The following is an 18,163-nucleotide window of genomic DNA, read 5'->3' as shown; positions in this document are numbered from 1 at the left end:
GAAATGTACTGTGACAGTTAACTGTAGAAAGAAGGCACACTCCCGCTGCAACACTAACGGATGCTCGAAGCTGTACAAAAGCTGCAGTAACCTGGCTTCAGTTACTTGTAATTTATTGTGGCATGAGACAAGATGGGGGAAATTTTTGTTTTAAGTGGTATGGATATATTTAGCATATTGAACCACACAAGTGCTTAATTCATTGTTATGTAATCTTTGTACATATAGGCAGTATTTTTCTGTGAAACTTCATATTGCTGAAGACACACTAAGAATTTATGTAGATAATGTACTTTTATGAGATGTACAAGTAAGTATCTTATCTGTACAGATGTAAATGTTGATGAAAATGCAATTGGGTTAATATTTTAAGAATTCTTTAGTATATTCTTGGGTGTGGTTATATTACAGAATGGGATGCTGGCAATGAAACAACACATTTAACATTATTGTATTTTTATTATATGTAATTTAGTAATATGAATATAAATCTTATAACTTTTAAAATTGTAATGGAGGCTGTAATCATTTTATAAACTTGTTTTTAATTTTAATGCAAGTACACTGGTGTTTATATTTGCACAAGTATTGAGATGTGATGTATTAAGTCACAAAAGTAAGCTGTGACATTGACAACATGCATTTGGTTCCACAACATCTTTTAAATGTATTCGGATTGTTTTCTCTGTGAAACAAACCAATTAATCACCTGGTAGAACAACTGATCTTTTTATATGTAAACAGAATCCTCTAAGATTGCTTGTCTATGCTTCAAAAATACCTTCAAACCCATTTAAATCACAGAGTAGCGGTACCATGATGTAACACTGCAATTGTTGTCTGAATTACAGTATACACAAAGAATAAATTAGCATTATTAAAGAGTCCACACTAGACATTTCATATCATCACATTGAAGAACTATAACATTCCATAGAGTAAAGTGATTCAAATTTCTAGTGGAAGTTTTACTTTCCTTGGACTTGTTTTATGATTACTTTCATATTTCTTTTGATTTAGAGTATTACTACATGGCCAAAATAATTTAGTTACTACCTCATACAAACACTATAATGGTTACTACATGTCACAGGAAGTTAGGTTTGGTTAAATTCATTTTTTCCCCTAATGGAATATGTATATAGCAAGTTTTAGCAAAATGTACACTTTGGGCTCTTTGGTATATGTTCTTTATATTTAATGTGGATATACACTAAGAACAAACTAAATTGTGATTTAAGGTCTTCATTTATTTTAATTGATAATGGTTTTAAATATGTTCTTGATTGTATATAGTGTAAAATAAACATGTTTTTTAACATGCTGTTGTATAGTAGATTGTCATGTGCCTTAGTTTGTATATAAAAACACTAAAGCAGCTGGGCATGGTGGCGCACATTTATAATCCCTGCATTTGGGAGGCTGAGAAAGGAGGATCACACAGGTTCAAAGCCAGCCTCAGCTACTTAGTGAGGCGCTCAGCAACTTAGTGAGACCCTGTTTCCAAATAAAAATATAAAATAGGTCTGGGAGTATAGCTTGGAGGTAGAAAGCCCCTGGGTTCCACTGTCAGTACCACCAAAAAACAAACACTAAAGCATATTAAAAACAAAACTTTGTTTCGCACTTCAGCCTTTAAGTGCCCTCAAGTCATGATGAAATCCCTCAAACCAGTGGAATGTGCTAATACACACCTCTAATCCAGTACTTGGGAGGTGGAGACAGGAGGATTGCAAGTTTGAGGCCAGTTGCAGCAACTCAGACCATTTCAAAATAAAAAATCAAATGAGGCTGATAGAATAAAATCAGAGGTAGAAGGCCTCTAGGTTCACTCTCCAATACCAAAAAAAAAAAAAAAAACCTTCAAATCATGACTTTTATAAAACCTGTAATCATGAATGAAGCAGTAATATTCCCTTTTTTTTTTTTTTTTGGTACTGGAGATTGAATCTAAAGGCATTCTATCTCCCACCTACATCCCCCAGCCCAATTTTATTTCTTTATTTGAAAACAGAATCTCACTAGATTTCTGAGAGCCTCACTGCATTGCCACGGCTGGCTTTGAACCCACAATCCTCCTGTCTCCGCCTGTATTCCCACTTTTGAGAAAAGGGCAGCTTTAATCTTCTACTTCTGGTCAGGAAAATCAAACACATTGTGTTAGAGCAGAGGAGATGGTTAGTCTTCAGCCCAGTCTGGCCACTGCTTGTTTTATAAATAAAAGTTTGTTGGAAAATGGCACCATGCACTCAATTACCTGTTGTCATTGTCTACATTTGTGTTACATGTTAGAGTCCAGTGGTTTCAAAGAAACAATAGCCTGCAATGCCTAAGATGTTTCTTGTCTGACCCATTACAGAAAATAATTTGCCACAGCCTGGGTTAGAGAAAGGAAGGGAGAGTGTTGGGCAGTGCAGTTCTGGAGCTCAGGACCATGGTGGAGGTAAGGCTATGTGGAAAGAATCAGTGTGGGTGCTCAAGAGGCACCATTTCTACTATTGCCCATCGCTGTGACTTTGGGTCATTTACTTGACTTTTGAGCATTTCCCATTTCTAAAATTGTAGGTGGTATAATCACGGCAATTGTGTCCATTTATCACTTTTCCCACACATGATATTGTAATGACAATTTTAAAACACATCTTTTTAGTATAACATCAATTTGCTAAAAAAAAAAAAAAACAGACTCATGGAAAATATTTTCAAGAAATCAAGGTTCCATTCTTAGCATTTATTGACAAGGTTGTTGATCCTTTTCATAAACCACTGTTTTCTCCAGTTCCAAGACCTATAAATTACATAAAGGTAATCATATCTCAAAAAAGGTTAATCATCACATTTAACTTAAGAGATAGTTTCTAAAAATGAAGTATATAACTGCTTGTTCATTACCTATGAGCTTTAAAGAAATCCCTGAAGTCATAATCTTTGGGGGTGAGGCCTGTTACCTTTACTTTTATAAAATTGTATTAATTATTCTGATGTACACCCCAGCATGAGAACCATCTGTGGAGATTAGATTTAAATTGGTGCTTTTTTTCGCCGAGCGTGGTGGCGCACACTTGGAATCCCTGCGCTTGGGAGGCAGAGACAGGAGGATCATGCAGGTTCGAAGCCAGCCTTGCTGGCTTAAGAGACCCTGTCTCCAAATAAATAAATATATATATATATGGTATCTGGGAGTGTAGCCCAGAGGTAGAAGGGTTTCCTGGAACCCCAGTACCACACACACACACACACACACACACACACAAAAAAAAAAATGGTGCTTTTTGACTGATCCAAAGATCACCTGCTTCACAGAGAATCATCTTTAATGAGTTAAAAATGAAGATATCTCGACTTCACCTAAAAATACACTCATATGATAGAAGAGAGCAATTCACTTAAATGTTGAAAACTATTTCATATTGATTGAAATTCAGACTCCCTATCTTGTTAGCTAATTGTGAGATACTGTTTTCCCAAAAAAAAAAGGTCAGTTATTTATAGGCAAATAGTGCATCATTCACCTTGCGAGTATGTATCTGATTTTAGTAGAGACCAGGAAATAAAGGGCAGATAGGTTTTATCAGTTTTCACCATTACTGGCAGAAGTGAAGGTATGTGCTATAGAAAATAATGGGCAAACACCACAGGTATTATTGAGTTCATAGATGAAGAAAGAGGCACCGAAATTCCTGAGGCCTATAATGATAAATAGTAAAGATTTGAATGGAGGCACTTGTTCCAAAATGTAATCTTTTAGCCCAGCATGGTGGAGTATGCTTGTAATTCCAGTACTTGGGAAGCTGAGACAGACAGATCACAGGTTCTTGGCCAGCCTCGGCTATTTAGTGAAGCCCTCCACAATTTAGTGGGACCCTGTTCCAAAATAAAGAATAAAAAATAGGTCTAGGGGTGTAACTTGGGGGTAGATGCCCCTGGATTCAATCCCTACCCAGTACCAACAAAACCACTGTGCCAGACTGTTGGATACAAAACTTGCAGTATATCCACTGTCCACTAAAATAAAATCTAGCATTTTTCCCTCTGAAACTAGACTTTCTCCAGGAATTAGGTTGCAAGAAATGATTTTCACTGTTTGCAACAAGAGAAATTAACTTTTTTAATTTTTTGCTTTGTCAAAAAGCATTTTTATTCAAAATGTCTTGTAAGGATAAAAGGGTTTACATAAAATAAACTTGAAGCTTATTAAATAAATGTAGTCAAAACTCATTACAACAAAGACTTGAACATCTGTGAGTCAGTTGGCATGTATTGGTATTTGCAGTAAACCCAGGTACATTATGGGCACTGGAGAAAATATGGAGCTCACTTGAGTGAATACAGGTAAATTCAGTAAGTGTTACTAAAAGGAGATAACAAGCGACTGTGCCTAATTCTTCTTTGGGGAAAGGAACGCCTTTCTGCAGACATGTAGACCAGGCTGTTGATAAAGTATTTATCATGTGCAGGGAAGAAAACGAAGGTAGGAAGCTGTAGCCTTGACATGCAGAAATGTTGAAAGAATAGTGACATTGAATTCAGAAGAGTGTGGGGTGCGTGGAGCAGATGAACAGGCCAGCAGCCTGAGTGGGTCATAAAGAGATTCCTTAACAGAAAAGTAGCTAGATGGCCGGGTATGGTGTGCACACCTGTAATCAATCCCAGTACTTAAGGAAGCCGACTCTGAAAGATTGCAAGTTCAAGGTCAGCCTCAGCAACTTAAGTTTCAAAATGAAATAGAATAAAAAAGAAAAACAGCCAGGAGGCCAGCATTTCAGAGACAAATACCGTAAAAATTAAGAGCCCAGTGTGTGTGCGTATAATGTGGTTAATCTTATACTTAGTGAAAAGTTTTATAGCATGAGGACAGGAACCCTGTGGAAATGGGTAAGTTGAGTGGATCTGAGTTTGGTGAAAATGTGTTTGTTCATGAAGGAGGAAGATAAAAGGTTTGATTTTGTTTGCTAAAAATGGGGAATTGTAGCAATATAATGTAATCCCAGCATTGGGGAGGCTGAGACAGGAGGATCCTGGTTCCTGGACAGGCTCGCTTAGTGAGGCCCTTTGCAACTCAATGCAACCCTCTTTCAAAGTAAAGAATAAAAAGTCGGGATGGGGTGTAGTTCGGAGGTAGAATGCCTCAGGGTTCCATCCTCAGTACTGCAAAAGGGGGAGGGGATCTGAATTTCCACGTGAAGTCTGTCCCCCTAAATCTGGCCACGATGGGGTATGAATGTGTTCGCTAACATCTAGTTCGTGTTTTGAGTCTTGGAAACAGAATGCTAGGCATTGACTTCTTCCCAGAGGTTAGCACGTTTATTTCTACACTGTGTTCATTATACTGTTTGTTTGCTGGACTTTCTTTCCCACTGGGTGGCAAACCCGTGTCTTATTCTGAATCAGCCCACGACCAGTAGGAAGCTTGCTGAATTATGACTAATAGCTGGCCGTTTGTCTCAGAAAAGCCAGGGGAAGTTTGCTGAAAAGCAATTTCCACAATATAGTAAGATGGAAGACTTAATGGTTTATGATTACGCATTTGGCCAACGAAGTTCTGCCCAGGTAGGGGAGCTACTAATCAGCTCAGCACCTCTGTGTGCTTGGTTTCTGTGCTCTGGATGCCCCTGGAAGGAACAGGACTCAGAGTAACCCCGGTGTTCACTGGTTGCACTGTCTCCTAGGCGCCTTCCTCGCGTTCTGGGTTGCTATGTTCACACCCGGCTGCGGCGTCCGGAAGCTCCCGCCCCGCGCGGCCTGAGCGTCCCGGTTGTCCGGGCAACGCGGCCGCTGCTCGGCTCGCTGGGGACTGCGGCGCCAGCACAGCCACCTGCACCGCCCGGGCCCGGCGGTCCAGGCTCCAGGCTACGTGCGGTAAGTGCAGGGTCCGCGGCCGGCAGAGGGAGAAGGGGTCTGCGTGCAGGATCCCCAATAGGGAGGCCCGGGGAAGTTCCCGAGAGAAGGGCGGGGTGGAGGTGGGAGTGGCGGGCCTCCGTCCTGGGAGGTCGCGGGAGGGTGGGGGACCGGTGGGCAGCCACCCAGGGGAAATAATCATTAATGAAGGCTCAAGACCAGCCTTGAAGCCGGGCGTGGTGGCACACGCTTGTAATCCCAGCGTTCGGGAGGCTGAGACAGGAGGATCGCAGTTCAAGGCCAGCCTCAGCTACTTAGTGGGGTCCTTGCAACTTAGTGAGACCCTGTTTCAAAATAAAGAATAAAAAATAGGGCTGCGGATGTAGCTTGGAGGTAGAATGACTCTGGGTTCCATCTCAGGAACACACACACACACACACACACACACACACACACACAGACTAGATACTTGAAAATAATGTGAGTTTTGACAAACTTGTAGGTGCACCCATGAAATGTGATATTTTTAACAATCTGTTATGTGGAGTCTTCTGAGGATGACCTTATTCCGATTGTATTGTCACCAAGACTAGTGTGTAAGTTGGTATGTGTTCTCTTGAAGTGCAGTAACCCAGCATTACGTTTATCAAACAGATGAGGATGACTCGGTAGCCCGTTTTCCTGGTCAGTTTTATTAGATATAAATACACATTTGGAGCCGGGCACGGTGGCCACCTTGTAATCCCAACATTCAGGAGGCGGAGCCCGGATGCTCTGGGTTCTCAGAAGGCCTCAGCTACTTAGCGAGGCCCTTCACAACTCGATGAGACCCTTTTTCAAAAAATAAAAAGACTACCACCAGGCGTGTTGGCGCACGCTTGTAATCCCAGCGCTTGGGAGGCTGAGACGGGAGGATCACACAGGTTCGAAGCCAGCCTCAGTGACTCAGTGAGGCTCTCAGCAACTTAGTGAGACCCTGTTTCCAAATAAAGTATAAAATAGGTCTGGGAGTATAGCCTGGAGGTAGAAAAAGCCTCTGGGTTCTACCCCCAGTACCACACCAAAAAACGTAAATAAATAAATAAAAAGAATAAAAAATAGGCTGGGGAGGTAGCCCGGAGGTAGAATGTCCCTGGGTTACATCCCCAGTACTAAAAAAAAAAAAAAAAAAAAAAAAAAAAAAAAAAATCACATTTGGTTTCATTGGAGACAGGAGGGAGGACAGCAGCAGGTGTGACACATGGCCTGTCGAATTCCGAGCCCATCGGGCTGCTCTTGAAAAGCTCTTCTTTCTCTCATCTCTTCTAAAGCCAAGTGCAATGTTCTTAGACCTTTCAGAAATTAATTTGTCTTCTACCCCCTCCTCCTCTCCCTGCCTTAGCCTTGCCCTCCCTCTGTTAGTGCATACTTTGGGCTTACAGAAACCCTTGATCTGTGATAGTCATAAAAATAATTCAGCTCTCGGTGTTTCCCATGTTCATTGTTTTGCTAACCTCAAAACTTGGGAACATTTCAAAAAAAAATGTAATGATCCACTTGAGTATCTGTGTATCTACCTGTCTGTCTGAATGTCTCTGTGATCACCCTGGGTCCAAGTCTAAGCCTGTCTATCCTCAGAACTTCATTACATTCAGAGTCAAATATTTGGTAAACTTTGAAGTCAGGAGCCATTGCTGGGAAGGTGAGCAGAGGTGTGGGTGGGGAGGAAAGTAAATATCATACTGTGGTTTGAACTTGACACAAGTTCACAAGACAGTTCTGAGGAAGGATGAGAGCTGAAGGGATTGATGCTGAAAGATGTTTTGGGTGTGATGAAAGTAGATATATACAAGAAAAGTTAGCTAAGATTCCTTTCAGTTGCTTCAGTTTGACATAATTTCAGATGCACAAGGTAGCACACAGACTTCATGCATCCAAGGTCATTAATTTTGCACAGGTGCCTCATTCCTTTTACCATGTCCCTTCTCTCATTTGTGCATGCTCTTCTCTGTGTGTTTATCCATTTTGGGGTACCATTTGAGAGTAAGCTGCAAGTGTCATGTCCCTTTTCACCATTAAATCTTTAGCATTTATTTCTTAGGAACTAGGACTTTATTTATATAACTCAGTACAAATTACCAAAATCAAGAATTTTAACATCTAGCCAGGGCAATGCCAGCATTCAGGAGACTGAGACAGGAAGATTGCGGTTCTCCGACAGTCTCAGCTACCTAGTGAGGCCCTCTGCTACTTAGTGACACCCTGTTTCAAAATAAAGAATAAACAGGGCTAGGGGTGTAGCTCAGAGGTCAGATGCCCCTGGGTTCCATTCCCAGTACTACAAAATAAATAAGTAAATAAATAAAATAACATCTAATCCATAGACAATATTTAGATTTTTTCTAATTAGCCCAGTATCATGCTTTATGATTATTTCCCTCACTCAGGAATCCAATGAATTCAGGAGCTCACATTGCATTTCGTTCTTAGTCTCCTTTAACCTGGAACACTACTTTGACCTTTGTCTCTCATGACCTTGACTTTAAGAGCACAAAACCAGTTATTTGTAGAACGCCCTTCAATTTGTCTGTCTACTGCCTCTCATAATTAGGTTCAGGTTTTGCATTTTTGCAAAAAGTGCAAAGAAGATGTCAAATCCTTCCTTCTTGGTGGCACATTGTCATTTTCTAGAAATTTTTTTTTTGGGGGGGTCGGGTACTGAGGATTGAACCCAGGTATATTCTACCTCCAATCTATCTCCCCAGGCCCCTTTTTTATTGTTTTGAAGCAGTGCCTCGCTAAGTTGCAGGGAGTCACACTGAATTGCTGAGGGTGGTCTGGACTTGTGATCCTCCTTCCTCTGCCTGCCGGCTGGGATTACAGGTGCATGCCACCACGCCAGGTGGGGATTTCATGCATATGGAATCATAAAAGATGTGGGGTTTCGTATCTGGCTTCCTTCACCTAGCGTTACGTATTAGAGCTTGTAATTTTTGTTTTCTCTTCTTAAAAAATATTCATTTACATTATAGTGTGCACAGAAGTTTATTCCTTTTTATTGCTGAACAAGTATTCATTGTGTGGGCAGCCCACATTTTGTTCCTTCATCGGTTAGCAGACATTTGGATTATTTCCAGTTTGAGGTTCATGAATAATAATATTATGAGCATTTGTCTACATGTCAGTGTGCAAAAGTTCTAATTTCTGTAAATCTCTTTTTTTCCCCTGCGGGTCTCGCGATGGAACCCAGGGGCATTGAGCTCCGAGCTACACCCCCTGCCCTATTTTTTCTTTATTTTGAAACAGGGTCTCACTGAGTTGCAAAGGGCCTCACTAAGTGAGACCCTGTTTCCAAATAAAGTATAAAATAGGTCTGGGAGTATAACCTGGAGGTAGAAAGCCTGTGGGTTCCACACACACAAGCTTTGAGGACAGCCTCAGCAACTTAGTGAGATTCACAGCAACTTAGCAAGACCCTGTTTTTTTTTTTTTTGGTTTGGGGTGTTTTTTTTTTGTTTGTTTTGTTGTGTTTGTTTTGGTGGTACTGGGGTTCCTGGAAGCCCTTCTACCTCCGGGCTACGCTCCCAGACCCATTTTATACTTTTTAAATTTGGAAACAGGGTCGCTTAAGCCAGCAAGGCTGGCTTCGAACCTGCACAGTCCTCCTGTCTCCGCCTCCCAAGCGCGGGGACTACAAGCGCGCGCCACCACGCCTGGCAAACCCTGTTTCAAAACGAAAAATAAAGCCGGGTGTGGTGGCGCACGCTTGTAATCCCAGCATTCGGGAGATGGAGCCCGGTTCTTAGACAGCCTCAGCTACTTAGCGAGGCCCTTCGCAACTCAGTGAGACCCTGTTTCAAAAATAAAAAGATACTAGGGCTGGGGTGTAGCTCAGAGGTACAGTGCCCTTGGGTTCCATCCCCGGTACTGCTCAGAGGTAGAATGCGTTTGGGTTCAATCCCCAGTACCACACACAAAAAAATGTATAAAATAGTCCATTAGTAATCATTTACCCAGGTAAACACTTTTTCCCTCTTGTAAATGGTGATAGGAATAGATGCTTTTTCCTCATTAAGATAATCTATGAATGGAAAATACAATATTAGTGAATATTTTAAAATATATATTCATTTGAAACGTGAGAAATTTTATAAGTGATCAGTTTCCTCACTTGATATTTTGTTACTAGCAAGACCTAGATAAAACATCTACCAACTGTGCCTTCTTGTGAATTACCTGAGAGGCAGTGTTGTAGTGATTAACCGTTGTGATCTGTGGAACCCAGCTGCCTGGGGTCTGATTCTCTAATTATAATTGCTTCCCTGCACCTCAGTTTTCTCATCTACATAATTAGATAAAAGAAACTCCCATTTCACAGAATATTTGAATATTTGTACAGGCTAGATGTAAACAGAACAGTGTCATCTAAGTGCTAGCCATTATAATAATTGCTTTTAGATTATACCAACAATAATCTGCTGGCTAAAGGGTAAGGTTTTTTAACTGGGTTTTTTTTTTTTTTTTTTTCATTACTGGGGATGGAACTCAGGGGCATTCTGCCCCCAAGCTATACCCCAGCCCTATTTTTTATTCTTTATTTTGAAACAAGGTATCACTAAGTTGCAGAAGGCCTCACCAAGTAGCTGAGGCTGTCCATGGTTTTTTGTTTGTTTGTTTTTTTAAACATGAACAACAATCCTCCTGTCTTAGCCTCCCAAGTACTGGGATTACAAGCGTGCACCACCATGCCTGGCTCTGATTAGGCTTTTTTATTTTTAATTCCTGGGCTGATTTATTTAGTGATGCTGGCCTTACTTATCATCTGATGTTTAATCTAAATCATAAATATAATATCACAGATATACTCAGAAATGGATGATGCAAAAACCAAAAAAATCAAACCCAGCACTTCCCTAGAAATCACTGTGAATTGAATACACTAGGGAAGAATTAGAGAAATCTACTTCTGCTTTTATGCAATATCATAATTTTGGGGGGGGACAATGAATTAGTCCCCCTTACAAATAAAAGCTAAGAGAAATAATGCCATGCAAAGATTTTGTTACTATTTTTTAAAGTGGCTCGGTCCCTCAGTCCACGGCACCTCTTTATCCCGTCCACCAGGGGGCAGTGTAACTCTCTAAACCACACCTCGTTACACAATTCCCAGTCACTGCCGCGTTCACGTGAGTTAGGAGGGGAAAGGTAAACAGCATGTCCAAGGGTCTGAAATGTTCCTTCAGCCGCATTGCATGGTATAGTACTTTAATAATTTCTTTTGGGATAATGAAAACAATACATTGGGTTAAGTTCCTTCCCACAAATTCTTTTAATTCAACTGAAGTAAACACAGACTCATTATCAGAACTAATGCGTGAATTTTTTTGTGATAACCAGGAAAACTACAGACTGAACTAACAAAAGGAACCCAAACTTCCAAGTGCTGGGCATATGCTTGTAATCCCAGTACTTGGGAGGCTGAGACAGGAGGATCACAGGTTTGAGGCCAGCCACAGCAATTTAGCGTTTCCTCAGGACACAAGCAAGACCCTGTTTCAAAATAAAAAGGGCTGAGGGTGTAACCTGCTTGCCTTTAATCCCCAGCACCACACACACACACACACACACACACACACACACACACACACACACATTTATACACACAAGTCCAAGTGCCGCCTCAGCAGCACACATACAAAATAACACCCAAGGATATTTGGTATTTTTGTATGGATTTGAAGTTAATGTCTGGAAATGAATCTTTAGCGTTCTGGAAAAACTGTTTTTATGTTGGCTGTGGGAATGCTATCACTTGAATAAAGTGAGTCCATCTTATTTTCCAGGTGCAACATTTCACCACCCGTCCATTGAATCAATAATTTAAGGCCCTTTGGCTCTAATGGAAAAGTATGAAAAATTAGCTAAGATTGGAGAAGGGTCTTACGGGGTTGTATTCAAATGCAGAAACAAGTCCTCTGGACACATCGTCGCCATCAAAAAATTTGTGGAATCTGAAGATGATCCTGTCGTTAAGAAAATAGCACTAAGAGAAATACGTATGTTGAAGGTAGGTAAACTTCCTAATGGTTTTTGTGTGTATAAACATACACATGTAAAGCCACGTGCACACATACCTATACTATCATGGTATTGGGTGAAACCGATATGCCAAGGATTTGAAAGTATATTTCTTTTCCATTGGATTCAAATTCCTTGGTCTCAGCAACTTTGGGAAACAAGTTGATCATCTCTGTGGACTTTGGCTGCTCTGGTGTTTATCTGAAAGGTATGAGCACAGCTGTAGATAGTTAAAATACTCAAGTACTTCCATTCTGGTCGGTAAATATCCACACTGTCCTAAGACCCTCCGCCCTAGTGCTCAGTCCTGCCCCCCGCCCTCCTCTGGACATTGCGCCTGCACACTTTCCCCTCCTGACACAGAGGGGCCCGCGGACCGCACCAGTGCCCGTGCACATCGGCTTCCATTGTCCCTGCACTGATTGGTAGAAATACCGAGTGTCTCCCCAGTGAAGTACGCATGTCTTACATAAAGGTTTTTGTTGTCAATATTTTTACTCTGATAGAATTTGACATCTAAGATTCATAAGTTCCCAGTGTGCACTTTTCCCCCAAACCTATAAATCTTTTGTTTTTAGAACTATAAGGCTTAGAGCAATGCTTCTCATTGTTAATACTTGGAGAAGTCTCTTGAGGATCCTGTTGAATTTCGGAGTCTGGTCGGCAGTCTGGGATCAGGCCTGAGATGCTACATTTCCTTTTTTCCCTTTTTTTTTTTTTTTTTTTTTTTTTGTGTGTGTGTGTGTGTGTGTGTGTGTGTGATACCAGGGGTGGAACCCAGATGCTTTCTACCTCCGGGCTATACTCCCAGACCTATTTTCTATTTTATTTGGAAACAGGGTCTCACTAAGTAGCTGCGGCTGGCTTCGAACCTGTGCGATCCTCCTGTCTCCGCCTCCCAAGCCCGGGGATGACAAGCGTGCGCCACCACGCCCGGCATATGAGATTCTTCATTTCTAACAGCTCCCAGACAGCGGAGAGGCTGCTATTTGGTGGGCCATGAATTAAGTAACAAGACCCTTCCGCTCTCAAGAACATGTAGCTTTTGAAGTGAGTCTTCTGTTGTTCAAATACCCAAGAAATTCAGTATTCATTCTAGTACACATTCTAGTGTTTTGTTTAAAATATCTGCCAGGCGTGGCGCACGCTTGTAATCCCCACGCTTGGGGGTGGAGACAGGAGGATCGCGCAGGTTCGAAGCCAGCCGCGCTGGCTTAAGAGACCCTGTTTCCAAATTAAAAAAATACAAAAAATAAATAAATAAAATATAATAATCTGATATGCAAGGTTTTCAACACATCCAAGATGAAAAATGGTTCTCTCACTTTTTAGCCAGCAGAGGGCTCCCATCACTGGGCTAAGTTGAGTGTATCTGAACCAGGCAGTGTTTTCTAATTAAAAATAAAAATAATAATAACAATGCTTTTGAAGCCAGGTGTGGTAATGCAAGTCTCTGTGTTCAATCCCCAATGCCACGGAAATAAAAAGAGTATTTTTATCTTCCTCCCTCCCACTCCCAAGTCTTCAAATAAAGTTAATGCTTAGGTGGTACCTTTTGGATTGGAAGTAGCCCAATTTGAAAATGAGTTTAAAAACTGGGCATGGTGGCACATGCTTGTAATCCCAGTATTGGGAGGCTGAGACAGAAGGATTGCACAGGTTGGAAGCCAGCCTCAGCTACTTAGTGAGGCTCTCAGCAACTTAGTGAGACCCTGTTTCCAAATAAAACATAAAATAGGTCTAAGAGTATAGCCCAGAGGTAGAAAGCCCCTAGGTTCCACTCCCAGTACCACACACACAAAAAATAATTAATTAAATTAAATTTTAAAAGGAAGAAAGAAAGAAAGAAAATAAATGAGTTTAAAGGCAAATTTCTCCAGCCTGGCCTCTGGTGATGGCTCTCAGGATGTACACTCCTGCTTTGGGGATGTCGCACCTACGCGTGCCCTGAACACCGCCTTCCTTCATCAGTGGCCCTTACTTTCCTCCCATACTCCTGTTATTTAAATGGTATTTGCCTCCTCCTCCTTACTACTTGTTTTTACTTTAGGCAGATCACTGTCTGGGCTAAGTTAGCTTCATTTTCAAAGGAGATATGTTGCTGGCCCAGCCAGAGACGGGAAACTGGACCAGGTTAAACTTGGGCACTGCAGCAGGCTCTGGCATCTGTGGATCCGTACCATCTGGCAGGGAAGCTGCCCCACTTCCATACTGTGGTTTTGCTGCAGCAAAAAGCAGCAAGCTTGCCTGGGAATCCTGTCTCCACCGCTCTTTGACCTTCTACCCCCTGTGGGCAGTGGAGCACAGAGGAAGCCAGTTGGTTTGCAGATCTGAGCACATTTTTAATGCAAAACGGATTCTCATTTCCTAAACTGTTGAGCAGAGTCACACAGTTGTAGAGAATTGTGATTGTGTGTGTGCATGAGATCAAACCATGCTTACATTGTCGGGCGTGGTGGCGCACACCTGTAATCCCAGCGCTTGGGAGGCTGAGACCAGAGGATCGCGGTTCACAGCCAGCCTCAGCTTCTTGGTGAGGCCCTTTGCAACTCAGTGAGACCCTGTTTCAAAATAAAGAATAAAAAATATTTCTGGGGGGTATAGCTCGGGGGTCGAATGCCTCTGGGTTCCATCCCCAGTACTACACACACACACACACACACACACACACACACACACACAATGCATATAGCTGCTGACATAGAGCCATGCAATGTGTATTGATTGAGCTTCTACTTTATACAAAATGCTGTGTTCCCTCTTTTTATATATCTATCTGAGTAAATGGGATAGGGTTTGGAAAGTTGATTTGTCTACTGGAAAAGCAACAACGAAGATGAATGATAAATAGTAGATGGTATCCCTGGTTTTCCCAGGACAATCCTGATTTATAGTTTTGGACCCAGTATCCTATCTGGTTAACATTCCCTTTGAAAAGTGTCCTGGTACATATACTAAATTATATGGTCACCCTAGTATAGGCAGGATAACTGCCTATACTATGTATACTGCTTTGCCTGGGACAGTCCTGGCTTCTACCTGCTACGTTGGTTTGAAATATAAGTTTTATTTATTTTTTATTTTTATTCTTTGTGGGACTGGGGGTGGAACCCAGGGGCTTTTCTACCTCCGGGCTATACTCCCAGACCAGGAAACAGGGCCTCACTAAGTTGCTGAGGCTGGCTTCGAACCTGTGCGATCCTCCTGTCTCCGCCTCCCAAGCGCGGGGATTACAAGCGTGCGCCACCACACCCGGCAGATGATTAGTTTTATAGTCACTAGTGGTGAGGCACTATCTACCTTCTCAACATCCTTCCTTTGGTTTACAATTAAAGCAAGGATTTCTTATGAAATGCTTCAGTGTGGGAACGTAACACATCAAACACCTAAGCTGAAGAGCGAACAACAGAATTAGAGAACAGAGATGAAACTATATTAAATTTAAAACATAGACTAACTGGAGACTCCAAGAATAGGCTTTTTTTGTTTGTTTTCAAAATTTTTATTTTATACCTTAAATTTCCAGTGAAGTCTTATTTCTAACATACCAAATAGTTTTAATCATAAGGGTGTTTTGATTGCTTTGTCATTTCTCATAAAAGTTATAAGCATATTTGAAACTTAAATTTTAAAATCCTGGTTAGATTAGAAAACTGAATTCCATGCTTAGTGGAATGAAGCTTCTACCTAATATCTTGCGTAACAACTTTCTTGAGTGGGAATGGTACCAGGTTCCACAAAACCCCAAAAAGCATCCATCCCTGTGGCCCAACCTGTGCTCCAAGCAAGCATTGTACTAGGTCCAAATGATAAAACTTTCATTTCGTTCTCTGTACAAGTATTGCTCAAAAGCCTATTTAACATGGCTGTGCTTAAGGAATAGGCAATTTAATCATATTTAAAAATGAGGATCCAGAATTCCTGAGAGCCAACATTCTAATCCAGACTGCGTCTAAACCCAGGTGACATTTAACATCAAATCCATGCCAGTGTGTAAGCTAAGTAAGTATTGGTGTTTTTATAGTCTTTTACTCAATTATTGCATTTCCTCAGTTTATTTACTTAGATATTTATTGCGGTACTGGAGCTGAACCGAGGGGCATTCTACCTCCGAGCTACACCCCCAGCCCTGTTTTTTATTCTTTATTTTGAAACAGGTCTCACTGAGTTGCAGAGGACCTCACTAAGTAGCTGAGGCTGGTCGCGAACCACAATCCTCCTGTCTCAGCCTCCCAAATGTTGGGATTACAGCGTGCACCACCACCACGCCTGGCTCCATTTTTCTCCAATTTTTATTGAGGTTATTTTATTTATTACTTGGATATTTAGAGTTTCCATAAAATGCACAAAGTGGTGTTTTTTTTGGTTTTTTTTGGTTTGTTTGTTTTAGTGCTTGTATCTTGACACTTTATTTGCTATCACCAGAAGAATTCAAAGTTTAGTTGCTGTCTATTGTAGGTACTTTAGACAAATTCTTAAATGTCTTCAACTTGGAATTTCTGTGATACTTAACAGGAGTGATTCCTCTTATGAGAAACTATAAAAATATTTTGCACAAGCGATGCATACAGAAGTAATAAGAAATGTCTTAAATGTGCAAAGGGTCCAAGGAGAAACTCTTCCTAGAAAAGCATTGCTAAACTTTCTATTTCAATCCTTTGCAGCAATTAAAACATCCAAACCTCGTGAATCTCATTGAGGTCTTCAGGAGAAAAAGGAAAATGCATTTAGTTTTCGAATACTGTGATCATACACTTTTAAATGAACTGGAAAGAAACCCAAATGGGTAAGTAATCTAGAAACTGAAATTCTGCGTGGCCATGTAGAACTAATTATGGAAAATATCAAATTCCAGCTGCAAGTATTCCTTCTACTCAAATACATGTGGCTACCTTCTCCAATCTCAGAGGGAAATCAGATAGTAACCTAGAAGAAATAGAACTAGGAAAGCAAATCTAAATATAAATCACAATGCATTTTGAGGCTGAATTATATACTGGAGTATCTGAATTCAAGAAGCAAACCATGGCTCGATATTAGGAAATCTGTATAATTCACTGGTGGGTTAAAAACAAGTGATCGACAAAATTTGAAATGTTGACAAATTCAGCACATTTTTAGATTATTTTAATACACTTTTATTGGTGTACTGTAGTCTCACAGCATAATGTACTTGTAATATTGACATATATGCTCAGTGCACTTGGGGCATTTCCCCCGGCTCGTTCCCCATTCCCCCTTCCTTCCCCATCCAGGGTACTGAGAGTGACACTGATATTCTTACATATGGACATAACATTGTCAATGGAAGTGATTCCTTCACTGATCCTCCCTCCACCCCCTTCACCTAGACCACCTCCTGGCTCCACGGAAGTTTCTCTTCCGTTATCTGAAGTCCCTCTGGTATCCTGATTACTCCCTGGCTTCTGCAGATCAGAGGAAACATATGACCCTTCACTTTTCTTAACTGGTTAATCTCACTTAGCATAAGTTCTCTATGCCTAGGACATTATTCTATTCTTCATTATTGCTGAGTAGAATTTCATTGTATGAATATCCCATAATTTTGTAATCCATTCATCTATTGATGGGCACCTAGCTTCCTTAATTTGGCTATTATGAATAGTGCTGCTAAAAACATGAATATGCATATGTTACTATAATTCTCTGATTTCTCTCTGTGATTTTGGTGGTACTGGGGGTGGAACCCAGAGGCTTTCTACCTCCGGGCTATACTCCCAGACCTATTTTATACTTTATTTGGAAACAGGGTCTCACTAAGTTGCTGAGAGCCTCACTAAGTAGCTGAGGCTGGCTTCGAACCTGTGTGATCCTCCTGTCTCAGCCTCACAACTACTGAGATTACAGGCATGCACCACCATATCTGGCTACAATTTTTTTTTTTAAGGAAAAAGGGAACACTAGCTACCAAATACTAAGTCACAGTAGAGTTAGAGATTTCATTTGACAAAATGTACTATAAATAAAACCAAAAAAATGCAAATTGAGTAAACTCTTTGCCAGAATTTATAAATTTCATATCTACATATGCAGCTCTTACAAATAAGTTTTTAAAATATTAGTACCAATTTAGAAAATATATACATTCAAAAAAGATTTAGTAAACACATAGTATGTACTTGTCAGATATAGCTGGGAACAAAATGTATACACACACACACACACACACACACACACACACACAGCCTGACCTTATATAGTTTATATTCTAGTGTACATGAAAAAGCGCATCTTTTTTTGTGTGTGT

At 40.8% G+C, this 18,163-nt stretch overlaps 1 protein-coding gene across 1 annotated transcript in view; it reads left to right on the top strand.

The window, feature by feature from the left end:
* Positions 1–11,716: 11,716 nt before the first annotated feature.
* The window catches only part of CDKL4 (cyclin dependent kinase like 4), a gene marked incomplete at both ends in the record, with an annotated part of 40,283 nt that continues 33,836 nt past the window's right edge, over positions 11,717–18,163 (top strand). The window contains 2 exons of the mRNA XM_080711867.1: positions 11,717–11,884; positions 16,560–16,681. Coding sequence (XP_080567993.1) covers positions 11,717–11,884; positions 16,560–16,681 — 290 coding nt within the window. The remainder of the gene's footprint in view (positions 11,885–16,559; positions 16,682–18,163) is intronic.

Source organism: Muscardinus avellanarius, assembly GCF_963383645.1.
Source record: "Muscardinus avellanarius genome assembly, chromosome: 15".
Taxonomy (NCBI): domain Eukaryota; kingdom Metazoa; phylum Chordata; class Mammalia; order Rodentia; family Gliridae; genus Muscardinus; species Muscardinus avellanarius.
The sequence above is the reverse complement of the archived record's forward strand: the minus strand, read 5'-3'. Positions and strand labels throughout refer to the sequence as shown.